The 23,036-nt window shown below is 39.3% G+C and overlaps 1 protein-coding gene across 1 annotated transcript in view; it reads left to right on the forward strand.

The window, feature by feature from the left end:
- The first annotated feature begins 4,947 nt into the window (after positions 1-4,947).
- Positions 4,948-23,036, forward strand: part of tex11 (testis expressed 11) — a 228,271-nt gene continuing 210,182 nt past the window's right edge. Inside the window, exons 1-6 of the mRNA XM_043705303.1 lie at positions 4,948-5,380; positions 9,138-9,217; positions 10,641-10,721; positions 12,976-13,095; positions 13,912-13,992; positions 21,893-21,978. Coding sequence (XP_043561238.1) covers positions 4,948-5,380; positions 9,138-9,217; positions 10,641-10,721; positions 12,976-13,095; positions 13,912-13,992; positions 21,893-21,978 — 881 coding nt within the window. The remainder of the gene's footprint in view (positions 5,381-9,137; positions 9,218-10,640; positions 10,722-12,975; positions 13,096-13,911; positions 13,993-21,892; positions 21,979-23,036) is intronic.

Here is a 23,036-nt window from a genome sequence, read left to right on the forward strand (position 1 = left end):
TGAGTTCTGCAGGGAGTGGATTGTTTTAAGGAAAGAGGAGGGTAACGTGTTTTTCAATGCCCTCCCCCTAAAATTGCCAGGGTGCTCAGTCAGTTGCAAAGTGCCTATGAACAAGAGCCACCCACAGTGAGATTGCAAGCACACTGCTCAAAGTTTTCTGGGCAGTGTTGGAAGTCAATGTGTAAGCTATGGATGAGAGTTCCAGGAAATTTGAGAGTCACCATTATATTCTAGTAAGCATAGAAATAATTGGTTTAGGTGGCTCATTAATTAACCGAATTGCCTTCCAAATACTAGTAAAAGTGCAAAACATATGGTATAGATGCTAGAAATCTAAAACAAAAGCAGCAAACAATGCACGTGGTCAGCTGGTCAGGCAATATCTTTGGAATGAGCAGTATGCTTAAGATTGTCGTTACAGCATTTTCTGTAACATAGTGAAACTAGAACCAACTTCTGCACATAGGGAAATGAAAGACCAGGAACACGTAGACAGCATATTTATGTCTTTGAAATGCTGCTAAAGGTTTAATGTCATTGTAGTGAACAGCAACTGAATCACTTGTTGGTTTAGGGGATGGATTTAATTAGCATGAGTTATTTGAAACATTGTGATAATCATAATCGATCACAAGGTATTATGAAGTAGATGTGTGGCATGTTTGGAGTTCTAACAAGTCTTGGAGTCAACTTGTATTTATAAAATAGAAACACTGAATCACTTTTTTTGTTATTGAAGTACGCTATTTTAGTTATAGATGGTGTTTTTTCCCATATGTCCACCCATTGTCAAGTAAATGTTGCTAAACTACTGGCAAAAAGGCCAGTGTGACAATATGAAATAACTAGGTTATCACTTTTTTCCTTGTAATAAAGGTTGAAGAATATGCCATTAATTTGTGGAACTGGGCAGTAACCAAAAGACTAGAATCCTCAATTAATGATGAACAAAGGACAAAATGTAAGTAATTATTTGCTTTTCTGTTTGTATATTTGTATTTTCCCTTTAATTTTTCTTTCCTTAGTTTTGTCCAGAAATGAAATGCTTTAGTCTTTGGTCTAATCCTTGCTATAAAGCAACTACTAGAAAGTTTTTTTTTATGATCTAACTTTCCTTTGTTTGCTATTTTTATGGACCAGACCAGAATCTAACTTTTGTAATTATTTAAAAGCAAGTCTAAAGTGCTGTGTTCCAAATATGATTTGATTGGTCCACCACTAAACTTTAATCAAAACGCAGTTAAAGCGTAAAAAAATTGGCCTAAATTTAATTCTATTGAAATACTTACAAGGATAATGTATTATTTAACCACTAATCACTAATTGTTAGAATATAGGCAGCATTCCACAAGCACACCCTTTGACAAAAATGCAATTCAACAAAATAGTTCTGGTTCTCACATACTGTTTCTCTCCAGTCCAGAAGACTAAAACAATCTGCTCCTTTTGATTTTGCAGAGGAAGCTTTGCTGTCTAAGACTTCACTTTAGCAGCTAGGAGCTCAAACTTTTAGCTCAGCAGTCAGCATAAGCCTTCTCACTAACTGAAAGTCAACCTAAAAGTCTTACTGGGTCTATACGAGCTCTGACCCCATCCACTCATCGTTCTATCATCTTATTACAAAAAAAAACACCCAGGGAGAAGTCAAAAATTGTTTACCGACTTTTGAAGGAGACATTTTGGGCATCACTATGGCAACACCTCTCGACATGAGAAACAGGACGGAACACATCTCTGTTTAAGGCACTAAACTGTCACCTATAAACCACATAGTTTACTAGGATGGATACAAAGGTCAGTTTACTTTTCCTGGAATATGTTGCAAACTCCAGCTTGTGTCTCTTCAATGTGCATCTGTTGCCCTTCTGGTCCGTTTGCAAGCCACTTCAGAAATATTTTCAGTCATAAACTGATTTTTAGCCTTGTTATTCTTGATATTAATTGAATCATACAGTCATATGCAGTTTTAGATTAGATTAGATTACTTAGATTACTTACAGTGTGGAAACAGGCCCTTTGGCCAATTCACCTAACATGCACGTTTTTGGACTTTGGGAGGAAACCGGAGCACCCGGAGGAAACCCACGCAGACACCGGGAGAATGTGCAAACTCCACACAGGCAGTTGCCCGATGTGGGAATCGAACCTGGGTTTCTGGCACAGTGAGGCAGCAGTGCTAACCACTGAGCCATCGTGCCCACAAAGTATACCAAGTATAAATCACAACGATGGAGCAAGATACGCACTTATCGGTGAGCAGAGGCAGTACACATAACAAGGCACTGTGATGATGCTACTCCTGTAACGAGGTTATTCTGACCTTGATTTTTTCAAAGGGGATTGTAAGTGGTAATGGTTCCGGTTTGGCTGGTATAAACCCTTTGATTATGGCTAATGGAAATTGCGTCAGGCAAAAAGCTTTGAAGTTTTTTTTCAAAACACTTGTACTAGGTAAGGGGAGTGGCCAGTTCTCCCAGCTCAGGTTTTAGCAAGCAGTCCTGTGCAAAACTGATGGTCAAGTTTTAGCTGGGGACCTAAAGAACTAGCTTCATACTGATTCTCTCTCGCTCTGTGACCTCTCCTGGAAGAATCTGTTTGATTTTACTTTTTTTGCCAAGGGGGTGTTTAATGGGGATAATTAAATTACGATAGAATTAATTAGGTTTTCACATAGGTTTAGTTATTCTAAGTTCTGTTCTCTTTTGTTTGTGTTTCATTCAGTAGTCTGTAAAATGAATTCTTTTTTTTTAAATTGAGTGGTTCGACCAGCTGCATCACTTCTGGAATATCCATTCCCACCTGCTTAAAACAACCAGAAAAGTTAGTGTCTGAGCTATCTTCTTGAAATGTTTTGAGGGTGTCTGACCTGGTCTATAGCAGGCAAATTCAGCAGCTCGCAGCCAGCTGCACTGAAATGTAAAACAAAATTGGAATTACATCACAGTAAAGTACTGAATTCAAGGGCTCATAAAGACTTACCATCAGGGCCTGTTCCTAAACAGCCATAAAATAGAAAAGTATAATGTTAAGGGATTACACGTTGTTCTGCTGTAAAGTGCATTTTGTCAGCGCGAATTGGCTATACTGTGATAAATTGTGGATGTTTTTTGCATAACGCAAACTCTCTGCCTAACGGGTATAGTGGGTTTTCCATAGCGCAATCTTCTATAGTGGGAGGTTGCAGAAGAACACGATTGTTGTGTTATAGCAGAATGTAATTTAGAGGCACCATAAAGTCGTGGAGATGTACAGCACAGAAGCAGACCCTTCAGTCCAACTCGTTCATGCCGACCAGATATCCTAACTTAATCTAGTCCCATTTGCCAGCACTTGGCCCATATCCCTTCCTATTCATATACCCATCCAGATGCCTTTTAAATGTTGTAATTGTACCAACCTCCACCACTTCCTCTGGCAGCTCATTCCATACATGCACCACCCTTCTGCGTGAAAAAGTTACTATTTAGGTCCCTTTTAAATTTTTTCCCTCTCACCCTAAACCTATGTCCTCTACATCTGTACTCCATGCCAGGGAAAAGACGTTGTCTGTTTACCCATCCATGCCCCTCATGATTTTATAAACTTCTATAAGGTCACCGCTCTGCCTCTGATGCTCCAGGGAAAACAGTCCCAGCCTATTCAGACTCTCCCTGCAGCTCAAATCCTCCAACCCTGGCAGCATCCTTGTAAATCTTTTCTGAACCCTTTCATGTTTCAGAACAAAAGTCGCGTAAGTAATAATAATAATAATAAGTATTAGTAGGTTTAAAAAGTCAAAGTAGAATTTGACTGGAGGTCAGTGGTGAGTGGTGTCCAGTTCTGTTCTTGGGTAGTTTGTAGTATCTTGCTCTTTATAGTTTTTATAAATGATTTGGATGAGGAGGTTGAGGGGTGGGTTAGTAAATTTGCTGATGACACCAAGGTTGGAGGTACTGCTGATAGTATCGAGGGCAATTATAGGCTGCAGCGTGACATAGATAGGATGCAGACCTGCGCTGAGAAATGGCAGATGGAGTTCAACCTGGATAAATGCAAAGTGACGCATTTTGGAAGGTCGAACTTGAATGCTGAATATAGGATTAAAGACAAGATTCTTGACAGTGTGGAGGAACAGCGGGATCTTGGTGTTCAAGTGCATAGATCCCTCAAAGTTGCTAGCCAAATGGATAGGGTTGTTAAGAAAGCATATGGTGTCTTGGTTTTCATTAACAGGGGGATAGAGTTTAAGAGCCACGAGGTTTTTTTGCAGCTTTACAAAACCCTGGTGAGACCACACTTGGAATATTGTGATCAGTTCTGGTTGCCCTATTGTAGCAAAGATATGGAGGCTTTGGAGATGGTGCAAAGAAGGTTTACCAGGATGCTGCCTGGACTGGAAGGCGTGTCTTACGAAAAGAGGCTGACTAAACTCTGACTTTCCTCTCTGGAGAGGAGGAGGAAGAGAAGTGACCTGATCGAGGTGTACAAGGTAATGAGAGGCATGGCTAGAGTTGATAGCCAGAATTTCCCCAGGGCAGCATTGACTGGCACGAGAGGATCAGAGTTTTAAGGTGTTAGAAGGAAGGTATAGAGAAGACATCAGAGGTAGGTTCTTTACCAGAAAGTTGTGAATGCGTGGAATGTGTTGCCAGTGGTGGTGGTGGAAGCAGAGTCATTAGGGACATTTAAGTGACTGTTGGACATGCACATGGACAGCAGTGAATTGAGGGGTGCGTAGGTTACATTATTTGATTTTAGATTAGGAATAATCCTTGGCACAACATCATGGGCCAAAGGGCCTGTTCTCTGCTGTACCTTTCTATGTGTTTCTATGTTCTAGAATAGTAGGGTACTAAAATTCAGATAAGGTGAGTATTTTTAAAAGTGTATTTAAGACATATGGCAGGCGAGGTCAAAAGCGTGGAATTTGTGATATGTGGGAAATCTTGGAGCCTGCCTGTGTCCTAAATGATCACAAATACAGGAAGTGCTCTCAATTGCAGAAACTCCAGGTTTCCAGAAATTCAAGAAGCAGCTGGAGACACTGGTGCAGTGGCCGAGAGTTGTGTGGATAGCATGTTTAGAGAAGTGGTCATGCCACACCTCAAAGGACTGGAAGAAGAAAAGGGATGGGTGATTGCAAGGCAGCCCAAGAGAAACAGGCAACTGATACATGAGTCCCCTGTGATCCCAGTGACAAACCTGTTTTCCATTTTGGCGGCTGATGGGCTGGCTCCTGCAGAGAGTGTAGACATAGTCAAGTTTCCGGCTTTCACAAACAATCTGACTGTACAGGAGGGGAGGAAATATAAAGGAGGAGCTGTAGTGACAGGGGATTCATTAATTATGGGAACAGACAGGCGTTTCTGGGGCTGTCAGTGTAACTCCACGTTGGTATGTGGTACCAGGATTAAGGATGTCACAGTGGCTTTAGTGCATTCTGCTTGGCAAGAGCCTTAGATCAGAAGGAGGATGTTGTCCTGAAATCAAAATTTAGGGGAAACTCGGTTTAAAGTTATTAACTAGGATCAAAAATGTAATCTTGTGATTGCTCAATGTGCAAGTACAGAAATAGCAGTATAAGGAAGGTGAGTGCATGGCTGGAAAGATAGGACTTTAGATTCCTGCGGCCGTGGTATTGGCTCTGGGGAAGATGGCATTTCTGCAAGTCAGACAGGTCTACCTAAACAGAGTTGGAACTGAATTCCATGTCTGAAGTTCAGTGCGTCAGGAACAGGCTGAAACATTGGGTCTTCCAGAGGAATGCTATTTATTTGGGCAGCCTAGGTGTAGGTGGGACACTATAAATTGGGAAGCTATCGAGGGCGGATCTTCAGAGGAGATGAGGTCAGTGACAACCTTGGAAATAACAACAGCTTGGTATTCAATGGTGAGATCATGATCCAGGGAGATCGGAGGAGGTGTTTGAAAATTGACATTTAGCTTTTGCAAAGTAGAGTTTGGCACACAAGATGATACCAGCACCCCCTCTTATTGTCTCAGGTCTAACCCATCTTTGTATTCAAGGATTGGTAACAAAATTTAGGGCAAGAAAAGACAACATCCCATTTGTCGTCTTAATGATTTGCTTTACCTGAGTGCGAACTCTTGACTTTTTCAGTCCACCATGAACACAAACAAGCATCCACAGATCTAACAACTTTAATTGGAGTTGGAAATTGCCAGAACAACCTTAAATCTGGAATAGCCTGATAATGTTATTTTAATAAGATGCGCAGATATGACTTCATTAGAAACTTCGAGAGAATAGAGTGCATAAAGTTCAGAAGGTGACAGGTTCAAGTGCCCGCATACAAGGTTTGTCAGCAAAGTTAACTTGTTGTAAAATCGGCAATAGCAGTATGGCTATGAAGTTGAGTAAGTAACATAGAATGCAGAAGTGGTGCAGAACTGTTTTACAGACTGAAGGAAGACATAATTGGGCTTCCAAGGATTCAATATTAACATCACTGTTTTTCTTGATCTGTATCGGTAACTTGGACCTGTATCAAGACTTCTTGAATGTGCTTTGATAATTTGTGAAATACATCAATCTTGGAATAGTTGTAAACTGTCGAAGATAAAGATAGACATCAAAATTCTTACTTTTCCAGAAGCGAAGGATTCTTGTATGAGAGGATTGGAAAACTGCCAATGGTAAACCCTTATTCACAAAGCAATGGAGATAAAAATCAACTATAGGCCAGTAAGCTTAATGTTTGTTTTTGGGAAAATGTTAAGATTTATTACAAAGGATGTGGTAACAGAAAGTTGAGAAATACGTAATATAATCAAGCAGAATTTAGATTAGATTAGAATCTCTACAGTGTGGAAACAGGTCCTTTGGCCCAACAAGTCTACACTGACCCTCTGAAGAGAAACCCACGGAGACTCATTCCCCGACATTTACCCCTGACTAATGCACCTAACACTACGGGCAATTTAGCATAGCCAATTCACCTATCCTGCACATCTTTGGACTGTGGGAGGAAACCGGAGCACCCAGAGGAAACCCACGCAGACACGGGGAGAATGAGCAAACTCCACACAGGCAGTTGCCTGAGGCGGGGATTGAACCTGGGTCCTTGGGGCTGGAAGGCAGCAGTGCTAACCACTGAGCCACCGTGCTCAGTAAGCCAATTAAACCAGTAAGTAAAAATACTTTATATTGTTGAGCGCCTAATAACTATGAATCTAAAAACTGCAAAAAAATTAAAAACATCAATTAAAAATTTAAATTAAAAAAAAACTTCCTACTTTCTCGGCCTCATTATCATTTCCGCTCTCTGATTCTGTTGGCTACCACTGCATTCGTTTGCTGAACCTTCCACTCACTTCTTTCCTTCTCATAAACCCCTGCTGTGAGTAAGGGCTCATGGAGGAAGTGGCAGGAGTGAGGAAGAACAATTCTGAGTTGCACTGTTGCATAAGTAAACTTCCAACTGTAGAGATGCCAGGAGTGTTAAAACAGTTTCTCATGCCAAATTTGAATTAAAGCCATTATAATTGACCAGTATTAAGCTGGAATAACTTAATATGGGAATTTCATGGCAGGACAACTTGAAAAAGTGCTTAAAGCACCATGTGGGATCATGGAGTGGAAAAGCAAGGAAATTATAATGAAACTTTATAAAATACTGAGTCAGCCTTCAGGAATGATGTGGATGCATTAGAGAGAATGTAGAAAGGATTTTTAATAGTTCTATTAACATGAGCTTTCTGTTACATGGCTAACAGAAAAAGCCGTGGCTGTTCTCTTAAGAGATGAACTGGTTGAGACAAATTTTGTTGGGTGATATGAGATCTGGAGCTGAAAAACCTTCTTTTATTGACAGAAAGGTAGAAAACCTGAGGATCTTGAATTAAGTTGAATAGGAAAAGAAGCAAAGAAAAAGTACTGTAACATTTATATGCAAAGCTATGCTTTCATTGCCAATGCTCTTGACTACATCAAAATTCTCTGGCACATTTTTGCCATCTGTTACCTTGGTGAGTTGTTGGAATGTAGGGTAGACAGTAAACTCTGCCTGTTCGTATTGGTGCTTTACACATGGCTGTCTCAGTGAAGTAATTTTCTCACCCAAGCAAGCCCAGAGATATGGAAAGCCATTTTATCATGTACAGTAGCAAATGGCTGAATTTACATACTTTGATGTTGCTTTTGTGCCTCACTCAGAGCAAGCACTCACAGGGCTCTAAAACTGAAATCAGCTTGCAAAGTCAAGAAATTAGTGTTTTTTTTCACCAACATCAACAATCCCAGGATTGAACTTGGTGCGCAAACATTCTCTGTTGTTTCACTGTTTTCTTTTTAAAACTCAGGAGTTCTCTTGGGTGATGACACTTGCCTTAACTTTCTTCACAATGGTAATGGAAGCCAATGCCAATCATTACTAATCACAAGCTATGCAATGACGTTGAAGAGAGCACAAAATGTAATATGATTGTTTTTAATTCATTCCCTTAAGTTAGGCCCTAAATAATACATAATCTTGCAGGGTAATTGAAAACATGTACTTCAGATGCATAAAATGTATTAAAGTGTTGGTAGTGGTAAACAACTAGAGTCATAGCGGCCAGACCTCCTCCTCCAGATGGTCGGATACTTGACATATCCTTTCATCTACTTTCTGTCAGTGTCAAAGAAACTATGTACCTTGACAGACTGGAATGTAGCAGTTATGACTGAAAAAAGGACCTGGTTTGTTTCTAAATGCTAATGCTGTGCTTTAGTGTTTCTTGACTGTGTATGTTCTGCATTTGTGTAATAGATCAATTGGAAGTTCAGGCCAGGAACCCTGAGTTCTGGGATAGGCCATGTATATAGGACAAGATTTGGAGGAGCTTGTGTTGGACTGGGGAGGACAAAGTTAAAAATCACACAACACCAGGTTACAGTTCAACAGGTTTATTTGGGAGTAGCGCTTCGAAAGCTAGTGCTTCCAGATAAACCTTTTGGACTAAATGTGGTGTTGTGTAATTTTTAACTTTGTATAGAACAAGAGTGGCAATCTGATTGTGAATGTCACTTTTAGGAAGATTAAATTCAACTATACAACATTAGTGCAACCTTGACAGAAACTAAAAACAGAAAATCCTAAAATGAAAAAGCAAGTTTCACTGCAGTATTTTAAGTTCATGACTACTTCACTTTTCAGTGCGACATGTGGCATGCAAGTTGGTCTGTTTGTATGACTGTGCTGAACCCAATGAAGTGACACTGCAAAGACAAGTACTGGTGAGCTTGAGCTGTAGTATTTGATAGAATTTGATAAAATGTCTTCATGGACAGAACAGATATGTTTGGTTTTGAAATAATTTTATATCAGTTACAGTACTTTAAGGAATTATTTGACCATGAAGTGCTTTAAACTTTTTCTGAGGGAAGTGAAGGTACAACTAAAATGCAAGTAAGACTTTAGTTTTATTTTTACCTGGACAAAATATATTTGGAATGTGTTTGCATTAATAATTAAAATTCCGTTAAATTTTATAAGGTTTAAATCGATACAATGTATTTGAAGAAAACTTGTTGTTATTAAATTCAATTATTTATTATTGACAATCTTAAAAGTAACAAATATTGCAATTTCTTGAAGAAAGGCAGCCTTGATATTATTGAATTTCATACTTATTAGACCAAAGTGACAAATGCACATAATAAGATCAATTATAACACATGGTATAAAATGGGTAGTTAGGAGGTGGCTATTGAACAGTTATTGCTGCTATAAACCTATATTAGTTTGGTGCTCAAACCTCAAATGCTTAAGTCTAGTGCCTGTGTGTATCATTTCAATGCTCTGAGTCATTTTGCTGATATTGAGGATGGGGAATTGGATAAGTTCCTTGAGCTATGTGATAATGTGTCCCTGAGGAAAGGGCATGTGATTGCCAGAATGCCATTCATTGATGCTGATATAAAAAGCTTGAAGTGTCTGAGATGTGCTGTACCCAAATATTTCAGAATTGTAAATTTCATGTGGTCTAAATTTACATTTTAACCATTCGTTTATTGGCTCTGGGTATCACCAGCTATGTCAGCAATGGGCAGTTAAGAGTGAACAACATTGCTGTGCGTCTGGTGTCGCATGTAGACCAGGTGAGGTAAGGATGGCAGATTTCCTACCATCAGTGAACCAAAGAACCTCACTGAGTTAGCTGTAGTCAGGGACTCTGCATACTTTAGCCATACATATTGGCTTATGAGGAGAACTTGTGTAGGCTGGGCTTGTATCTCTTAGACTTAGAGGAGAAAGAGGTGACTTGATTGATGCATACAAGTAATTGAGGTGTCTTGAAGGTGTGGATGTGGAAAGGATGTTTCCTGCTGTGGTCAAATCTAACTAGGGGTCACTGTTTAAAATAATGTGTTGACCATGTAGGACAGAGAGGAGATGAGAAGAAATCTTTTTCTCTTCAAAAGGCGGTAGAAGCAGACTTGAATAATTTTAGGACAGAAGCTTGAAGATTCTTTCTAGGGGTCAAACTGTAGTAATCAGATCAACCATGATATTATTGAATGATGGAACAGGCACGGTAGGCCAAATGGCCTACTTCTGATTTTGTATGTTTGTGCAAAATCAAATTACATGGTTTTATAAGTGCATTTATTTTTGTGGGTAGATTACATTGTAAAACATTCCTACTTTCTGTTACAGATGTTCATGAAAACTGGAAAAAGCTGGCTGGATTATAGGAAACCTTTGTTGGCAGATGGATTTCTGGACTTGGCTCTGACAGTACATAAAGCCTTTTCTTAAGCTTAGTTGGATTTTTTTTATTACAGTAGCTCAACAATTACATGAAAGAGTAAAGTGCTAATGAAATGATCCCTCTATATATGTTTGCTTTATCTGTAGGCTCAACTGAGTAGGTGGTGATACATTAGTGAAAGTTGAGGATTGGTTAACTGAAAAAAGTCCATCAGAATAAGCTGGCTATTTTTATGTTGGAAACCGGAAACGAACCCCCATTAACACTAGAATCAGTCCTTGGGCATCATTTATTTACAGTCTGTAACTATTTCATAGATATGGAATTCAGGAGCAACACATTTTAAATTTGTTGCTGAAAGAATGTTGGCCCATGATAAGATAGAATAGTTTACTGGTCCTGGAGAACAAATGGATGGCTCAGAATGACAAGTAGATATTGGCAAAAGCCTTCTTTGTACCTAAAGTGTTAGGAAGCTCTTGCCTTGTTAACTTGCATCTGAAGAGCGCTGAGACCAACATGGATCTTTTCCATCCAGATGTGGTTTCTTTTCCTCCCTTGGGAGTACGTTTTAAACTTAGACGGTTAGTTTATATATCTGTCGTGAGGTCCAACCTTATCAGAAAGATTTGGGACTGGAAACATGTCATTAGCAGAGATAACTGCACTATCTTGTGTTCTTCAGTTAGCAAGATACTCTGGAGGTTATCATAAGAAATGCTATCAATATTTTGGAAATCATTAAATTATAGCATGCCTACAGTGTGAAAGCAGACCATTTGGCTCATCAAGTCCACATGGACACTCTGAAGAGCAGCCCACCACAGACTCACCCCTTCTCCTGCATGCATGCACACACCATCCCCGTAACCCTGAATTTCCTATGGCTACTCCACCTAACCTGCACATTCCCGGACACTGTAGACAATTTAGCATGGCCAATTTACCTAACCTGTCCAGCTTTGGACTGTGGTAGGAAACTGGAGTATGCAGAGGAACCCCATAGATGGGGAGAAAGTGCAAATTCCACATAGTCTCCCGAGGGTGGAATTGAACCTGGGTTCCTGGTGCTGTGGGGCCACTGTGCCAATGTAAATAAATCTTAAAATATTGCAAGGTTAATATACAGCAATTTTTGACAGTAGTCATGTACAGTGTTGTTTATGATTATGATAACAGTTGTTTCAGTACTGTGGCAAAAACAAATAAAACTGATTAAGATATGGTATTTAGTCAGATGGACTACGAAGTGATATCATGTTTGAAGGCTTTGGAGAGGAGAGGAATGTTTTATGATTTACTAGGCTAAATGAAGTCAAACACTTGTGTTTGTTTTGATAAAAGAAATGATAATGACACATTTGAAGGACAGAAACACTACCTGAAGAGAGAGAGCAGTTAATATCAGCTAACGTGAACAGGATCAGCAATACCAGCTTTTGGTCAGAGTGTTCATAAAAAAAAGGAGGAAATAATTAAATGTGCACTTGATTAAGTGCTGTTGTGTTGCTGCTGTCTTTGTAAATATATACCAGTAGTAGTCACTTTTTCTTTTGGAGAGGATGGAAAGAAATTAGAAACATCAAAAGTCTAGTTGAAAATATTTAAATTTCTAGCTTTGATGTGCCCCAGTCCAAGTCATCAACTCTAATATATTGGCACCTGCCAGATTTTTCTAACATATTTGGGAGTAAAATATTTATTTATAATGTTTTGTGATTTATTGTTGGACAGTATCAGGTGCATGTATTTGTGCTATTTCTTCAGTTTCTTTCACTGCTGGGATTCTTTTCACTCTGCTTCAGATAAGAAGTTAATGAGGTAAGAGGGAGAGTTGACTTTTCTTCATGCAGAATGAGAAGTTTACCATTGGTTGAGAGAATATTGTTGACCACCCTACAGATATTCTTTGAAAGCAGACTTAAGGAGATTAGTTATAACCCTTGAAACACTCCAGAATGATTCTGAGGCAGCATATTAGAGCTATAATTAAATTCCATATCATTAGCAAATTATTAGTAGTTGCCTTACATTTCAAGTTCCATTTATGACTGATTCTGACTACTCCTTCTATTCTAATTAATTTCACTGCAGTGGTTAAGAACACTCACAGAAATATGCTCACTTCAGTAAAGTGACATTTGTTTAATGTCAGATAAATAGGACTTCTATGTAATTGCAATTGGGAAACTGTTAAATTCTTTGTATTGTGATATTTAAGGTTAGAGGTTAGAATTTTTCTGATGGAAAGATTGTAACAGTTTGCATCTGTTCCCACAGAGTTTGGAGGTATTATATGCAAAGCTACTAGCTGGATATGATGGCCAATCAGATATAAATGTCCTTAAGAATGATGTGGAAAAGGACCTTTTCAAAGTCCACTCCTATCGGGCAGAATCAGTATGTGTGTATCTTTAATTACGATATTGAAATTATATGAATTTTCTGTATATTGTGTTGCTATTTTCTGATAAATAGATAGGTTTGATATGACCTTCAGAAATGCTTGGTACCTTCTTGACCAGTATGGCCAAACAAAAAAACAGTGGTTACCGTTCCCTCTACCACATACACAATAAAGTAGAATATTATGTCATTATAATACGTGTGAAAGAATTCTCAGCATAAAGGTTAGTCAGTCAATCATAGTGGCGCTATGAACAACTGTTGTTACCGCAATCATTGGAAAAAGGAACTTTTGCCACTGCATCCCCCGGAGTGAAATTTTCTATTTCTGTGCAGATTTGTTTTATGAGCAGGAGGGCACTTAAGTCCCTCTTGGGCAACCTAACCAATCTCTCCTCTTTACGTTCCTTTTTCCTTTGTAAATGTCAGCCTAGAAGATTTCTGGTGACAAATCATTTGATGCAAGCTAGTACAAAAGCATGTTTCTAATATTACTTGAAATAAAAATTCTGCAGGGCAAGCTTAATTTCAGATCAATTATTTTTCAGTGGAATAGGTTTCCAACTTGGGGGCCTCAAATGAAAGTAGGATGGGAAAGCTACTACAGATCTTGTTACCCAGCTTAATTGGGGCAATGTTCGGAAGGTGGCGAGATTCCCACCCACTTTCCCCCTTTCCACTTGATTAAATGCCTCCTCCCCAGTCACCAAGCATGGCACAGACAGCAGCACAAACTTCTGTCCAGGATCATTGTAATCAACGTTCTGGTTTTGTTTATGCTTTTTATTTTTTTCAACCCTCCATTGCTAGGCTGTGATTCAGTGTGATCATATGAACGCAGTGACTTGTATCCAACGCTGTAAAGATATACTGCTCCGAATACCTAAAGAGGTTTGTTGGTGTCTTTTAACATTTTTATACGGTTATAATGACTGTGAAACTCAATTTGTGGCAGTGCTGCCATTAGTATATTCTGTCGGGTTTGAATTGAATTTAGGTTCATTTCGTAACTGTTCAATTCCTTATCAGTCATCCTTATTACTTAGCCAAAACCAAATATACCTGATGTGAATTATTTCAGATATGAATTTATTCTCATTTGGGAATAACATTATATTGTGTTTGCTAGGTACATATTCAAACATACTAAAACAAAAAAAATGTATTTTCTGGAATTATGATACATATCTTAAAACTGTACTACTTTGGACATATTACATCATTTAACCTGCATTCACAAATCTTTCTTTATATACGCCCAAAATCAGTCTATGGAATTAATTATGAATCTGTAAACAATGCATTTCTAGTATTGAATCAGTGTAAATGAAAGCAGCTGCTATAAACAGAGGACTTGAAAGTTAGTTAATGAAAGTGCCAACCTGACAAATGGTTAATGTAAAAGTTCTGTTGTGGTTCTATTCGCTGAGCTGGGAATTTGTGTTGCAGACGTTTCGTCCTCTGTCTAGGTGACATCCTCAGTGCTTGGGAGCCTCCTGTGAAGTGCTTCTGTGATCTTTCCTCCGCCATTTGTAGTGGTTTGAATCTGCCGCTTCCGGTTATCAGTTCTAGCTGTCCGTTGCAGTGGTCGGTATATTGGGTCCAAGTCGATGTGCTTATTGATTGAATCTGTGGATGAGTGCCATGCCTCTAGGAATTCCCTGGCTGTTCTCTGATTGGCTTGTCCTATAATAGTGTTGTCCCAGTCGAATTCATGTTGCTTGTCATCTGCGTGTGTGGCTACTAAGGATAGCTGGTCGTGTCGTTTCGTGGCTAGATGGTGTTCATGGATGCGGATCGTTAGCTGTCCTTCCTGTTTGTCCTATGTAGTGTTTTGTGCAGTCCTTGCATGGGATTTTGTACACTACGTTGGTTTTACTCATGTATCGGGTTCTTCGTTCTGGTGAGTTGTCTGAGAGTGGCTGTTGGTTTGTTGCTGTTATGAGTCCAAGTGGTCGCAGTAGTCTGGCTGTCAGTTCGGAAATGCTCTTGATGTATGGTAGTGTGGCTAGTCCTTTGGGTTGCGGCATGTCCTCGTTCCATTGTCTTTCCCTTAGGCATCTGTTGATGAAATTGCGTGGGTATCCGTTTTTGGCGAATACATTATATAGGTGTTCTTCTTCCTCTTTTTGCAGTTCTGGTGTACTGCAGTGTGTTGTGGCCCTTTTGAACAGTGTCTTGATGCAACTTCTTTTGTGTGTGTTGGGGTGGTTGCTTTCGTAGTTCAGGACTTGGTCTGTGTGTGTGGCTTTCTTGTATACCTTTGCGGTGAATTCTCCGTTAGGTGTTCTCTGTACCATCATGTCTAGGAATGGGAGTTGGTTGTCCTTTTCCTCCTCTCTCGTGAGCCGGATTCCTGTGAGTGTGGCGTTGATGATCCGGTGTGTGTTCTCTATTTCTGTGTTTCTAATGATTACAAAGGTGTCATCCACATATCTGACCCAGAGTTTGGGTTGAATTTGCGGTAAGACTGTTTGTTTTAATCTTTGCATTACCACTTCTGCTTTGAGTCCAGAGATGGGTGAGCCCATAGGTGTGCCGTTGATTTGTTCATATATTTGGCTGTTGAATGTGAAGTGTGTTGTGAGGCACAGGTCCAGTAGTTTGAGTATGCTGTCTTTGTTGATAGGTTCAACGTCCTGTTGTCTGTTCTGTATGCCCAGCAGGTTGGCTATTGTTTCTCTGGCTAAGGTTTTGTCGATAGAGGTGAACAGTGCCGTGACATTGAATGAGACCATGGTTTCTTCCTTGTCGATGTGTATATTTCTGATGATGTCAAGAATTCCTGTGTTGATTGTATAGAGTGTCTGGATCCGTTGATCAGGTGTTTCAGTTTCTGCTGTAGTTCTTTAGCCAGTTTGTGTGATGGTTTTCCTGGTAGTGATACTATGGGTCTGAGTGGGATGTCTGGTTTGTGCACTTTAGGTAGTCCATAGAATCTAGGGGCGTTGTTGCTTTCAGGTTTCATTCTTTGTAGGTCAAACCTGGTTATCTGTCCGTTTTTTTGTAGGTTCCTCAGTGTGTTGTTTATCTTATTGGTGAGCTGTAGGGTGGGGTCAAACTCTCTCTTTTGGTAGGTGTTGGTATCTGCAAGTAGTTGTTGCGCTTTTTGAAAGTAGTCTGCTTTGTCCAGAATGACCGTCATTCTGCCTTTGTCTGCTGGTAGTATGATTATGTTCTTATCGTTTCTTAGTGATTTTAGTGCTTCCCCCTCCTTGGTGTTGAGGTTATGTGTTTGCCTTTTCCTTGTTATCAGAGATATGATACTTTGTCTCACTGTTTGTTTTGTCTCTTCTGTCAGTCCATTGTTCCTGAGTGTACATTCTAATGCTGCTAGGAAGTCTGCTGTCTTGGCGTCCCTGTGGTTGTAGTTGAATCCCTTGGCCAGTATTGTTCTTTCCGTGTCTGTGAGCTGTCTGTGGGTGAGGTTTCTAACCCAGGTTTGTGTTGTGGTGTCCTCTCTGTTGTGTGTTGGTTTGGCCATTTTTTCTTTTAGTGCCGTTTTTTTGTGGTGTGTGGTCCTGTTCTGTCCTATGGTGACAGCCTGTTCTATGGTCAGGGTCCATTGCTGATTGGTGGTTTTTGAAATTAACGATTTTTGGCGCGCAGTTTCTTGTCTGCATTTGTGAAGTCTGCTGTGAGCGTCTGCAATCATTACCTGGATCATCCTGAATCCGTTCTGTCTAGCTGTGTCCCTCGCTTGTGGGTTGTTGACTGGTGGTCTGTATCTGACACATGGTGGATTCTTTCGATTCGACTGGGACAACACTACTATTATAGGACAAGCCAAACAGAGAACAGCCAGGGAATTCCTAGAGGCATGGCACTCATCCACAGATTCAACCAATAAGCACATCGACCTGGACCCAATATACCGACCACTGCAATGGACAGCTGGAACTGACAACCGGAAGCGGCAGACTCAAACCACTACAAATGGCGGAGGAAAGATCACAGAAGCGCTTCACAGGAGGCTCCCAAATACTGAGGATGTCACCTAGACAGGGGACGAAACGTCTGCAACACAAATTTCCAGCTCGGCGAACAGAACCACAACAATGAGCACCCAAGCTACAAATCTTCTCACAAACTTTGAACACCTACATAAAAGTTCTATTTACCTTTGTTGAATCATACAGAAATTTGTAGCACAGAAACAGACTGTTTGATTCACTGTTTCTGTGCTCGTTGTTCTGGGTCATAAAAGGAACCATTCACTGTGAACCTCTTTTCCAGTTCTTAATCAGCACTTCAAGTGCAGGTACACAATCCTTTATCCAAAATCCTTGGGGCCAACTGTTTTTCGAATTTTGGAATTTTTCAGATTTCAGAATAAATTACCTTTTCAATGAAATAAAAAGCATCTTACCGAACAACAGACTCACGTGTGACTAGTACAAGTGCTGAGACACCATTGATGCCTGCCAGTACTGAGCCACGCCGCCATGTCACGTCTGAGTGACATGGGTCGAGTGGGTATGGCATTGGGTCACCTGTTCACGCAAAAACTTTGGATTTTGGATTTTGGACTTCCGGATAAAGGATTGTGTACTTGTGCTTGTTGATTACAGCACTTATTATGTCAGTATCAGACAAGTCAAATCCCTGACATACCGATCATTTTAAATGTGATAGGATCTTTTACAAAAATATCAGCAATGTTCCAGTCATTTTTTTAACAATAAAACTAAAAAAATGATTAGCAACTGAAATGAATTTATAGAAGAAAAAATCCAGTCCATTCTTTTATAACACAAATTTAAAGATTTTTAAACACAGTAGAAATACTCCAAATACTCTTTAAATATCGAACACAATCAAAAGTGATGTATCAGAATCAGGACACTCTGGTGCAACTTACAAATATTGTTGCAGTTCTAAGAACATCTTGTGCTGTCTTGTAGCAAGACCTAGTTCAGTTTATTTCCAAGGGAGAGAAACCTTTTTTAATACTCAAGTGGGCTTGATGTAATTAAAATTTCAACTCATCTAATGGAACTGGAGATAACGCTTAATTATTATTGTAAGCTTCCTGACTTAGCCTCCTTTCAGTGCTGTACTATCACTAATGTAGCTTCAATTCCTTTCCTTTTTACCAAAATACCTTGGAAAAGAAGTGGTGAAATTTTCAACCAGTTGTGTCCCAGTGCCCCAGTCTGGGATTAATAACTTTGTATTCGATATTATTATTTTTTTAAATAAACTGTTTAGGAATGCTGCTTAGCACATGTGGATTCCACTGAAGAATTTCTCAGCACTTTGGAGCTTGATACATTCTTCTGTCTCGAATGACTTTCCAGCACAGACTGAAAATGAAAGTCAGAATCTGCAAAGTTCTTCCCCTAATCCCTCTGGCTAGTTGCTTAGGAGCATTGGTTAACTTCCTTTTGCTTGGAATTATGATCATTGTCATTTTAAAAGCTGATTATTAACACCAAACACGTAGAAAAACTCTTCTGTTCCAGTTAGATTTCCAAGAACTGAAACATGCAGTAAACAGTATTAAAATAATCCATGTAAATCTCAGGGTTTCACTACACATTTAAATGCTTCAACTCCTGTATCTATCACCCATGTAGGCAGACAGGAAATGGCACCAATACTTGGGCAAGTGAGAGCTATTTTGATTCTATGGGCTCCATATAAACAAGGTTGGGACTCGTGTCATGGATCTAACAAGGCCTTTGGATAGTGCTTTAAATTAGCAGAGGTTGTGGGAGGATTTGGACTTAAAAATCGAAAGAAAAATGTTGAGACAATAGAATAATGTAATGATTTGGGCAAAGACAAGAAGAGCGGGAACAAAATTGTATGGTATTATTGCATTAACAAACTAATATAATCTAATAGGAGTTTAAATAAAAGACTCTTTATCTGAATATGCATTGCATCCACAGTAAGTTGGATGAAGTGGTAGCACAAATAGAAACGTTTTTTATCCAGTTGTTTGTTTTTAATCCAGAGTGTGCTTACAGGTAATCACGTTAAGAAATAAATATTGCTGGGTACAATATATTTGGAAAAGGCAGGTTACATGGCAAAGGAGATGGAATGGCCCTGATAGGTTGACCTCCATATTGAGGAAAGATTTTGACCCGAAGACCAGGATTTCAGATCAGTATGTCTTGAGATTAGGAATAATGAGTCTGAAGACATCTAACAGGATTTATGTTACTGGACAGAGTATAAAACAAAGAATGATTGAACAATAAGACCAAAAGATGTAGGAAGTTAGTATTGTGCATGAATTACAAAAAGCAAGCAGCCAAGTTCAACAGGTAATAGGATTGCTCTGCCTTTCAATGAGATCATGGCTGATCTAATAACCACTTTACTGCCTTTTCTCCATAATGCTTGACTCCTTCACTAATTAAAAATCTGTCTATCTCAGCCTTGAATATATTTAATTAGCAGTATCAACAACTCTCTGCAGCAAAGAATTTCACAGACTCACTCTACTCTGAGAGAATACTTTGCTCCTTATCCCTGTCTTAAGTGTTTTCTTCTGAGATTATGCTGTCTGGTCATAGACTCTCCCACAACAAAACAACCTCTCACATCAACCCTGTCAAGCCCCTTAAGAACCTTGTATGTTTCAATAAGGTTGCCTCTCATTCTTCTAAATTCAGATGCATATAGGCCAATTCTATTTGACGAATCCCCATTCGACAGTCTCTCCATACCCAGTATCATCGAGTGGACCTCCTTTTGACCGTCTCCGATACAAGCATATCTTTTATTCAATAGAGGGTCCAAAACTATTCATAGTATTCCAGCTAGTGCTTTGTATTGTTGAAGTAAATCCTCCCTGCTTTAATATACTGTTCCATTCATTTTTCCTATTACCTGTTGAACTTGGTCTGCTTACTTTTTGTAATTCATGGACAAAAACGTCCAAATCTGTGTTGTTGCCTTCTACAGTCTTTTGTGATTTAAATAATATTCAGTTAAAAGTGCACAGCCTCACATTTTCTTACATGCAAGTCTGTCTGCCAAGTTTTTGCCTGTTCGCATATCCTATCCATATCCCTCTGTTACCCTTACCAGTTGTCTTCACATCTAATTTGCTATCTGAAAACCTGGCTATAGTACGTCACTTCCCCAGCAAAACAATATTTCTTAAATGGTAGCAGGTTGAGAAGTGTGAGTATCCAAAACCATCTGTGTCCTTGTTCATAATTTGTTTAAAATTAATGTGCAGGTACAAAAACTTAGGCAAATGATATGTTAGCCTTAACTGAAAATGGATTTGAGTACACAAATCAAGATGTCTTGCTGCAGTTATACAGACCCTTATTGAAGCAGGGTTCCATTTGCCTTGGAGAAAGTACAATGGACGTTCACCTGATTAATCTTTGATATAGTGAAACCATCCAGAATGGAGAGATTCAGACGACTGGGTTTGTATTCCTTAGAGTTCTGAAGAATGAGGGGTGACCTCCTTGTAATGTGCAAAATTCTTACAGGGTGAATGTAAATAAGATAATTCCACCGGCTGGTGAGTCTAAAACCAGGCGATATAAGTTCAGGATGAGGGATAGGGCATTTTAGACCGAGATGAGGAAAGATTTCTTTTCACTCAGAAGGTGGTGAATCTTTAAAATTCACACCCAGAGGGTTGTGGAAACTCAATCATTAAGCATGTTTAAGACAGAAATTGATAGATTTCTGGAGACTAATGACATAAAACTTGATGTCAATACTGTGAAAAACTGACATTGGGGTGGCCAATCAGCCATTATCTTACTGAATGATGGTACAGTCTCAATTAGCTAAACAGCCTAGTTCTGTTCCGATGTTCCCAGATTTTGGAGTGGTCTCAGCAGATCTGCAGGTAACCATGGATGAGAGAGAAGGTAAGGAATCACCAAACGGTTAGGCTGATGTCACTTGTTGGGGGAAAAGTTGAAATCTACCATTAAGGAAGTCTTATTTTATTTCAGAAAATTGTAAAGCCTGATCTGTAGACACCATGGTTTTATTCAAGGGAAATCACATTTGACAAATCTATTAGAGTTTAGAGAAGTTTACAGATTTGGTAAATAAGGGGTTACCAATGGATTTAGAATACTTGCATTTCCAAAAGACATTTGAGTTGCCACACAAAATGTTGATGGCCAAGAAAAAGTTGATGGAGTTGCAGATAATAGCATGGTTAGAGAGTTGTTTAATGGACAGAGAACAAATAATAATGATGAAGGTGCAGCAGTATAGTACCAGTGTATGACTTGGAGAAAAACTTGCAGATGGTGGTGTTTTCATTCATTTGCTGACTCTCATGAGTTGGAAGGTGCTTGGATGAATTATTGTATTGTGTGTCCTGTAGATATTGGCATCAACATGCACTGTGTGTCACTGGTGGGTGGTGGAGGGACTGAATGTTGCAAGTTATGCATGGTGTGCAGGTTACTTTTTTCTTGGATGATGTTGAGCTTTTTGAGTGTTATTGGATCTGCACCATAGTCTCTGACCTGTTGTTGTAGCCACAGTATTTATATGGCTGTGCCTGCTCAGCATTTAGTCTCTGGTAGTCCCCGGGATGCTGATAGTAGGGGACTAAGTAATGATATTGCCGTTGAACGCGGTTATAGCAGTGGTATAAAAATGGGAAATTTACACATTTCAAATTGAAACAGCTGATTATTGAACCTTGTCATGTTCTTGTGAATCCTGATGAAAATGGAATTTATTTCATTTTTCTTCTGGAACGTTTCTGTATTCTTCAGGTCACACATATTTTATGTTTACATAATTACTGTGATGTCATCTTTGACCTGCATGTATGTTTCAGACAGGTTATTTGTCCCTGCTGTGTTACAATTTTGGAATAGATACCTATCAGCAGAAGAAATACGAAGAAAGTGCTTTCTGGTTGAGGTAAAGATGGTCTATTTCAATAAATTTGAGGCATTCCATCCAATGACTCTTGTAACATGGTGTTTAAATATAATTTTGCTGTAAGGTTGTATGTGAAGAATTTCTTAGAGCTTTTGCCTCATTGTCACATTTTTGACAGGCTGTTCAGAAGGAACTGTGTTTACAGATGTAAGAAGGTTCTTTGTCAAACCTCTGTGAATGTTATAGTAGTGAAAGAGTGCAGAAGTCCCAAGGAAATTCTCATTCGCGTTTTCTGAAGGAAATGCCATCATAGAATGCAAATCAGTTATAAATTACTGTTAAAATATGAAATCAATCAGGTGGGTTTCTACATCCCACATACTAGCAAGTGAGACAATGCAAATTGTAGAATCTTGCATGTTATATAATTAAAGCCTGTAGAAACATAGAAATAACTGCAACAGCAGTCCCTATTGAACTCTAGAAATCAAGGTTATCACCAGCTATAAATTAATACAATCTTCATATTCAACTGCTCCTTCCCTGTACCTGAGCTAGGTCTACCCTTTCTTGTTCTCTTGTTCTCCGTTTCACATGCGGCCTACTGGCTAAATTTTCAGATATGGCTGTACATGCAGGAGATCTTGATGACTTTAATGGGTAACATAAAGGAGAATGATGGTGCGCAGCATTGATGCTTGTAATTAGCTTACCTGGAATGGAGCTTCCCACCACTGCTAAAGTGCAGAATGCCGGTCAATATATTTCAAAGCTCAGAGCCCATTTGTCCAGCATAAAAGTAGTACAGGGCGACCCCCATATTTGTGGAATCATTTTCTGCGGTTTCAGTTACCCGCAGTTTACCGCAGCCCGACCATATTAAAGGGAACCTTCCGCAACCAGGGATCGGGGGCTACAGGGAAGGTAAATTTCCCATTGAAATGAATAGACTCGCTCCTATCCGCAGTAAAAATAGGATTAACAAATTCCAGTGAGAACACAAGTTGCAAAGTGCTTTCTCGCAATTGTTTTGATTTTTGCAACGAGAATATGCTATCACCTGTAGGGTGATGGTCCTTCTTTTTGGATGTTTGATA

Source organism: Chiloscyllium plagiosum, chromosome 15 (genome assembly GCF_004010195.1).
Source record: "Chiloscyllium plagiosum isolate BGI_BamShark_2017 chromosome 15, ASM401019v2, whole genome shotgun sequence".
Classification (NCBI taxonomy): domain Eukaryota; kingdom Metazoa; phylum Chordata; class Chondrichthyes; order Orectolobiformes; family Hemiscylliidae; genus Chiloscyllium; species Chiloscyllium plagiosum.